The sequence below is a fragment of the Gavialis gangeticus genome, unplaced genomic scaffold (genome assembly GCF_001723915.1).
Source record: "Gavialis gangeticus isolate Ggan-Ray unplaced genomic scaffold, GavGan_comp1, whole genome shotgun sequence".
Taxonomy (NCBI): Eukaryota; Metazoa; Chordata; order Crocodylia; family Gavialidae; genus Gavialis; species Gavialis gangeticus.
In genome coordinates, this window is record NW_017729003.1 from 8,440,029 (window position 1) to 8,448,357 (window position 8,329).

The following is an 8,329-nucleotide window of genomic DNA, read 5'->3' on the forward strand; positions in this document are numbered from 1 at the left end:
GTGTGTGTGAGAGAGAGAGAGAGAGAGAGAGAGAGAGAGAGAGAGAGAGAGACTAATTGGCAGCAAAGAATTCTGATTAATAGAATGCATCCCCAGAGCTTTTTTCCTCTTTTTCTTCGCTTGTTAATAATAGGCTCATACTAAAACAAATTATTTATTTAATACATTATGTTGACCTGTGTCAAACTTGGAAGTTTGACTTGCATGTCAGTTAATGACTATTCTTTGTCTTTTTTGTTGTTTTCTACTAATACATAATAGAGTTGGTTTGAAAATGTTTATACTTAAATTGGTGCTCTGAAGTACTGTATATGCCGTGCACAAAGGAATTGTTTTCTACCATAATGTAAGATGTACAGGATGAGCAATAACATGCAAATTAACTGGTAACAGGAAATATGGCAGACTTCAATAATAGTTTATACTTCATAGGAATCCATCAAGACACTTTTTATATTTTCTTTTTGTTTTTTTGACAGCATTTAAAATGGTATTTCAGTCTGTGACCCCACAATCAATCCCTTAACTCAGTGTTCCTGTCCTGGAAATAGCATGTATAATGCTTTAGTCTGAAATAGTGTGGCTTTCTCTGGACTGGAATTGTATGTAAATCAAACTGTATTTACTAAGAGAGCATTTAGCTGTTGTTGAATAAGCTTGAATTGCCTGGTAAATAATATATACTAAGCAGTTGATTATGGGGACAACACGTTTCCTCTTACCAAAAGGTTGCTCAGTCCTGTGGCTTTCATTATGGAATAAATAATGGTGATGTGTGTTTCTTTTTCTCTTCACTCAAACACTCTTAATGGTCACTGTGAGATGTCTCAGTGGGGGCACTATTTGAGCCATGTAGTTACCCTCTGTGCTCAGCACTGACACTTCTGCAACTAAAGTATTGCTGTATCATTAGAAATTGTTGAAGATGTAATCCAAGTTTATGGCCATTATTCTGTTCTATTAAATATAGAATGCTTTTTTTAATCAGCTTCTGTTTAATAAGGTTTGATGTGATTTCTCCCCCACCCCCTCCTACCTAAAGATGCCAATTGAAGCCTATAGAAAAATAAAGATTAAAAAAATTGTATGATTTCTCCTAAGCAAAATTTTGTTTAAGTGTTTGTGTGTATACATGTTTTTCACTCCTAACCAATGCCTGATGGAATCAGAAAATTATGGAACTTAATGGCTGGGTTTAACAAATATCTGAGGATAGCTATATTCCCTCATAGGAGGAAACTGGCATATTAAAGAGAGGAAATAAATAAGAAATGAAGAAAGGTCTGCAGAATACTTTTGGAAAGTGGCTAAGTAAAGCAAGAAATATAAAAGATGCAAAATGGTATGCTGTAGTAAGCAGCAATATGGGAACAAATGTCAAGTGAGAAAAGAGGGCTTTCCTATGCTAACAATATAAAGTAGTGGTTGGCAATCTTTAATAAGCCCTCAGCTGGAGCAACCTGGCTCTGGTTCAGTGCCGGACAGCTAGTTTCAGTGGTGTCAGGGGGAGTAGAAAGGGAGCTTTCCCTGCACCTATGCCAGGCAGCTGGGAGCTGATCTGTACTGTTTTTCCCAGCCTCCCAAGACACTTGCTGGGGAACCAGGTGCAGCTTCTAGTCAGAGGGGAGCGGCACTGGAGTGAGGCTGCTGCAAACTTATGTCTGTATTGTCACCTCTTCTCCCCTTTCCTCCCACCCCTGCTTCCTGGCTGATCAATAAACACAACTGGGAAGGCAGCTGCCTGCCCTCACTGTGGGCACAGGCAAAGCCCTCCAGCTCTGCAGGCTGTATGCAGCTGTCCCCTGGTATAAAGTGGTATTATTTAAAATAGTAAGACTAGAAGATAGCAAATCTTTGTGCAAAAAAACCCCAACTGAAAATAGGGGATTTTCTGCAATAAAACTAAAAATGAGGTGAACATATTCAGTTTATTCTACCTTGGCATGAAGCTCTAAAGCAGGGAGTCTCAAGCAAGCAGGGTGCCATGAGATCCTTTTAAGAGTGATGTAGAGTGTTATACAATTTTAGCAATGTTTAGTGTGAACAGCTACACATGATTCACAAGGTAACTAGAGATATCAACTAGGAATCCATAATGTTAAAACCACCAGTTGTCATCTTTCTGAGTTCTTTGCAGAAGAATTGCTCTATTATTTCTCTGCAGTCAGAAAAAAACAAGTGAAAGCTAGGGGCTGGATTCTTCCAGGGGAAAAGTACCTTGAGTTTAGAAAAGTTGAGAGCAGATTGAATTTTATTAATAAACGTTTAGGATTCTGAATCCAAAAAGATGACAAAGCCAGTAGGGAAATACAGATTGCCCAAGCCAGGGCCTAACAACAGAGGGATGGGGGTGAGGAGGGGAACACAAGTAGGTTACAAAGAATACAATGTTAATTGTATATTCTAAATGTTTGTCCCAAATCAAGTCTGAATCCAAACAAGAATGGTTTCAAGAGAGCATTAATCTGAGAATCCTTGCTTCACCGTAGATTTCCTGGACAAGTCGCTTAATCTGTTGGTTTCCCTATCTGCAAAACTGGCTTATTGCCCTACTTCAGAGCAGTGTTGTCAAAGTAAGATGCATTAAAGATTTGAGATGCTTAAGTACTATGATTAAATGGGCATAGTTAATAATGATTTGAAGTGGAGGGGATCAGTTTTTTTATAAAAGTTGTTAATGGAAAGGTTCTTGCCACAGCTTTCTTACTGGAAAGGGCCACAAAAGATACTCAAGAGTAATGCAATCTGACCGGGATCCCTCTGAGACCCAGCGCTGAGGAGATGAGAAGGAAGGGGGTAGACCCGCGGCATCTACGCGCATCTCGCTGCTGCTGCTAGTTTCCTCCCGCCCCGGCCGGGTTGTTCCGAGAGCCGCCCCTTCCGCACCCGGCGCAGGCGCAGGCGCAGGCGGGGCAGGCCTAGGCTTAGGCGTCGGCCTCGGTGGGAAGCGGCGAAGAGGGGAGGCTCACGCTGCAGCGCCGGACAATGACGGCCGCGTTGCTGGGCCGGGTCCTGGCCTGTGCGCCCCACGCCCAGAGCCTGCTCAGGTAGGGGCGCGGCTCCCCGCGCTCCCCCCGCCCCGCTTCCCTCCACCCGGGCCTGAGGCCGAGCCGCGTTGGGCGCGTTCACCGCGCCCGTCCACCCACCCATCCCCCCACAGGTGCAGCGCGCCGTGCTCCGGCCCCGCGAGGCGGTGGTTCTGCCAGGAGCCCGAGCCCCCCAGCGCCCCGAAGCCGCCCCTCCGCGCCTTCATCCGCTTCTACGTGGACCAGACGGACACCATAAAGAAGCAGAACCCAGGTAGGCGGCGCGGAGTCTGCTCCACGCGCCCCGGCTCTTTGAATCGGCCGCGATGTGCCGGCACCATGTGTCCTCTGCCCGCCCCGCGACACCGGTAAAACCCGGTCGATTCTACCTCGGGGCGGCGCACAGGAGACGCCCGGTCCCTGCACTCGCCTGGGGTTCGTTTTTAAGGATAGTTTAGCATCCTTGGGTCCAGTTTAATAACCCCACTTCTGAAAGGTATGGGGTGAGGGAGTCAAGGTTCTTTGGGGAGATGTGGTATCTTTTATTGGACCAACTAAATAGTTGGAAAAAATGTTCTTTGCAAGCTTTCAGATACAAACACCTTTCTTCAGGCAGAGGGAGAGTGTGCTGGTCAGTTGTGTGCTCAGCCAAAATGCAGGTCTGTGAAAATGCAGCTGGGTGCCAGTGAGGAATAGAGGATGGGAGACAGTAGGTGTGGGGGGGGATGTTGACCTGATGATTTATTTTGTAGCCATGTTGGTCTGAGAAAAAAGAGAGTACACAAAGCCCTTGGGTCGGAGGTGATATCTTTTACTAGACCAAATAACTATTAGCAAAACAAATAGACTTGGTTTCATAGATTTTGTAGACATTAGGGCTGGAAGGGACCTCAGAAGATCACTGAGTCCAGCCCCCCGCCCAAGGGGCAGGAAGTCAGCTGGGGTCCTAGGATCCCAGCAAGATAAGCATCCAATTTACTCCTGAAGGTGTTCAATGTAGGTTCTTGAACCACCTCCGATGGCAGGCTGTTCCAGACCCTGGGGGCTCGGACAGTGAAGAAATTCTTCCTTATGTCCAGCCTGAAACAGTCTTGCAATAGTTTATAACCGTTCGACCTGGTCATCCCTTGGGGTGCTCTGGTGAACAAATGTTCCCCCAAAAACTGGTGAGCACTCCTGATAAACTTATAGGTGACCATCAGGTCACCCCTGAGCCTGTGCATTTCGAGGCTAAAGAGCCCTATGGCTCTCAGCCTGTCGTTGTAAGGTCTGTTTTCCTGACCTCTGATCATGCGCGTGGCTCTTCTCTGGACTCTCTCAAGCTTCTCCACATCCTTTGGTGATAGAATGTAGCTGGTAAAACAGAGAGAGGCTACCTAGGGTTATCAGATGGTGTGGGAGGTGACTTGGAAAAAGGGGAAAAATATTGGATTTGTGCCCTCTTCCTCCTAATTATGGCAAGATGAAAACCTTGAAAGATTTGTCAGAAAACAAAGCCTAAACTTATTTGTATTACGAAGTCAGATCTTGTTTGCCCTTGAAAGGCTCTGACTGTTGAACCTATGCAATAATAGCATAATAAGAATTGGATGAAGTAAGGTGAGAGAGGAGGGAATTTCAGTTGGACTAAAACTCTCAGTTGGACTAATCAACTCACAAGGTGATAGGTTGCTGATACGACTTCAGCTTAATTGAATAGTATTTAGAATAAAGGGTAAGAACATTAAGAGCTATACTGGGTCAAACCAATCGTCCACCTAATCCAGTGGCAAGAGTGCATGCTTAAAACAGGAGTGTTTAAACTTGTTTGGCCCTGTGGGCCAGAATAGCAGTGCAGGGCTGGTCCACAGCCTGAATGGATGGTGCAGGGATGGCCCTGCAGGGCAGATCAGGCTCACTAAAGCCCCCCAACCAGTGCCAGGCAGCCAGCATGGCTCCAGCCAGCCTGGGACCCAGGGAAAGAATCCTGGCATTGTAGGCACTTGTCTGCAGCCTTGGGAGCAAGCTGCGATGCTGGGCTTCTTCCCACGGTGCTGTGGGTTTTGCCCAGTTGTTAGTTGTGCAGCAGCAGGCAGTCTCCCATTAATGCTTTGCTGGATGAACCAACTCTGGACTGGATCTGGCCTCTGGACTGTGTGTGTGACACCCCTGCTTTAGATGGAGAACACTGAACATTGGGTATGGGCCGGATTCGGCTTTCAGAGCGATTTTTACCCAGCCTGCAGCGAGTCCCTTGGCCCCATTTAGTGGTGCTAGGGAACACTTCCCCTGTGCCATCCCACAGCTCACCCAAGGATGCCTGCGTGGTGGCAGCAGCCCCCAGCCCCACCAGCTCTGTGTGGAGTATAGCATAGCAGCATGAGGGGGGCAGCGGCAGGAGGGGGAGTCCTGGTGAGGGCATTGTGTCTGGGGCTGGGGACCAGTCTTTGTGGAGACCACATCTGGTTGGGCAGGAGCTGTGTCTGGGTCTGGGGGCTAGTCTCCATGGAGACTAAGTGCAGCTGGGTGGGGAGCTGTGGCTAGGGGCCAGCTCCAAACACAGCACCCTCCTGCCACTGCTCCCACCCTGTTCTGCTCTGCACTGCTACGCCCCACACCGACCCAGCAAAGTTGGAGCTGCAGCTGCTACACAGGCATCCTGAGGCAAGCTATGGGCTGGCATAGGACAGGGATGCCCCATCACTGCCCACCTCCCCTGGCCCCAGCCCAGTCTTAACTGCTTCAAGTACGTGGCAGGGCATGGAGTTGCCCACAGGTTCACCCTCTCGTCCCACACCTGTGGGCTGTGCACCCCAGAATGGGTGAGGGGAGGAGGGAGGGAAGCTAAATTTTCCCCACTTGGCAGGCTTAGCAGTGACATGTGTCTATCTCCTCATCTTGGCCTCCTGGGCCTCCCCCAGGGGGCTTGCAGCCCTCCTTTCCCACTTGTGAGTGCTGCAGCCCCTCCCCTCCCCCCAGCAAGGCTTGGTGGCTGCTTTCAACTTTGCCCTGGCCCCACGCTGTCACCACCCTAAGATCCCAGCCCTGAGCACAGCAACGGGGAGCTACAGCCAGGGTTGGGATTGTGGCATGGTGACAGCGTAGGTTTGGGGTGGGGCAGACCTGCGATCCGCTCCTTGCGTGCCCCTGCCCACAGAACCCACTCTGGTTGAGGGGCATGTGGGCAGCAGAACATGGCTCTGACTCCCATACTGTCCCTGCCCTGCAATCTGTCCCTGTGATCCCAGCCTTGCCCACCCTACAACAGCCCGAGCCTGTGCATCCTGCAGCTCCTTCCCACCACTGCCACCAGCACCTAGCAGCAGCTGAGCACACAGTCCCGGCCAGATGAAATGTGGACCAGCCGGAATCTGCCCGCACAGCTCCGACCCCAGCCCACCCTGCACCAGCTCTGGACTCACCCCAGCCAGAGTGGGCCACTTCTGGATCAGCCAGAGCCCATGTGCACAGCCCTGATCCCAGCTCTACCCTGTGCCTGCTCCAGACCACATGCCCATGCTGAACAACAGTTGTCATGTCCCCGTAAAAGCTGCTGCTAGGCACAGAGGAAGATGGTAACTTCCCCCTTTCTGCTACTGAGCCCTTCTTGCTGCAGCTGCCCAGAGCCTGCTGCCCCACTGGGTGGGCTGGAGACAGTGGTGATGGTGGCAGAGAGGAGCCACAGGGCACCCTGGGTGTGGGCTCTTGGAGGCTGCAATGAGAAGGACCCAGCAGCAGCAAGGGAGAGACAGCACCTTTTCCCCCACACCTAGCAGCAGTTTCTGCCCACCCACTGCCACTACTCAGTGTGAGCAAGGAGGGGGTCCAGAGCAGGTGTGGGACAGGCCGGGGTCAGGGCTGTGTGTGCAGGTCCCCACCAGTACCATGGAGTCGGGGCCAGAGGTAGTGGCAGCCGAAAGGAACCACTGCTTCCTGGGCTGCCTTGAAATGCAGTCCAGCCATGGAGCCACCCCAACCCCACTGCATGTCCAGGGGCAGCGGGATGCACCTTGGACTGGAACGCACCTGGGCCAGGTGGGACCAAAGGACCCACTGTGGATTGGACAAAATCCTTTGGCTGGTGGGCTCTATTTTTCCCACCCCTAGCCTAGTCCCATTTTGAACTTGGCTATACAATCTACATCTAAAGCCAGTGGTAATGAGTTCCATAAGTTAAGACACAGACACATTCTCGTATTCTGACTTGGTAAATAATAGTTCCTCATTCACTTTGTCCACACGCTTCATTATTTTATAGATTTCTATTATATTCCCTCTCAGCCTTCTCCTTTCCAAACTGAAGTAGCTTAGCCTTTTTATTATCTCCTGGTATGGTAAATGCTTCATACCCTCAATAGTTTTGGTTGTCCTCTGTACCATTTCTAATTCCGCTACTGTATTTACCCAAGTTCAAGATAACCCCGAATAATTGGAGTCTGTACATGGAAAATGTATTGATTTATTATAATTTTCCATGTATAGACTGATTATTGGAGGATCATCTTAAACTTGTCCATCCCCCCCCTGCCCAGTGAAGATGGTGAGGGAGCAGACAGCTGGGTCCCTGCCTGCCCCTTGCCTCCCCCCTTGTGTCTGCTCCCCATGCCACCTTGAGCCCCTGCTCTCCTTCCCTGCCATTTCGCCCCCTTTTCGTGTCTTGGACCTCCCCTCCCAGCCTCTGTCCTTCCCCCTCCTTACCCGTGCTTCTGCACTGGTGCTGTGGGATCCTGCTTCAGGCTGGCTGCAGTTGAGCTGCAGTGAGGACAGAGCTTGGTAGGACATGCAGCAAGGGTAGGACAGGAGAGGGAAGGCACAGGGAGTGCAGAGGTGGCAGTGGGGGAGGGTTAGGTAGCACCTCTGGCCCCTTTTTATACATTTCTTAGAAAAGAAATATAAACCAAACTTTAAAAAAAGTCCCTTCTATGTCATCTAAAAATGTCTTTTCCTGAAATGGTGGTGTTTTGTTCCACACTGAACACTTAAGCAAATGGTAAAGAAAAATCATTTTTTCCCAAAGTGTTATACTTCCTGGAACTGGCAAATGAGGGGACATTTTATAAAACAAAAAAAAATTAAATAAATGTTATCAAGGAAAAGTGCCATGGGCAGGTGCTTTTCTAGGGAAAATTGGGAAAACGCATTTTGAACCCTAGAGAATTTATTTCCTCTTAATAGCCTTATAACTTTAATTTGTTATTTAAATTATAGGTATAACAGTTTCGGAGATGGCAAAGAAAGTTGCACACACTTGGAGGAACCTATCTGTATCAGAGAAACAAGTAAGCATAATTTTTCCCCTTAAGCTTGGATTTCCTGAGTTTGCT

At 49.0% G+C, this 8,329-nt stretch overlaps 2 protein-coding genes across 4 annotated transcripts in view; both read left to right on the plus strand.

Annotated features, from left to right (window-relative positions):
• UBE2D1 (ubiquitin conjugating enzyme E2 D1) overlaps positions 1 to 1,087 on the plus strand; it is a 16,745-nt gene extending 15,658 nt beyond the window's left edge. For all 3 annotated transcript variants that reach the window (XM_019507776.1, XM_019507779.1, XM_019507778.1), the window contains one exon: positions 44 to 1,087. The gene's annotated coding sequence lies outside the window, so the exon portion shown is untranslated. The remainder of the gene's footprint in view (positions 1 to 43) is intronic.
• A 1,835-nt stretch (positions 1,088 to 2,922) lies between these two features.
• Positions 2,923 to 8,329, plus strand: part of TFAM (transcription factor A, mitochondrial) — a 16,813-nt gene continuing 11,406 nt past the window's right edge. The window contains exons 1-3 of the mRNA XM_019507725.1: positions 2,923 to 3,047; positions 3,161 to 3,300; positions 8,214 to 8,326. Of these exons, the coding sequence (XP_019363270.1) occupies positions 2,986 to 3,047; positions 3,161 to 3,300; positions 8,214 to 8,326 (315 nt within the window). The 5' untranslated portion in view covers positions 2,923 to 2,985. The remainder of the gene's footprint in view (positions 3,048 to 3,160; positions 3,301 to 8,213; positions 8,327 to 8,329) is intronic.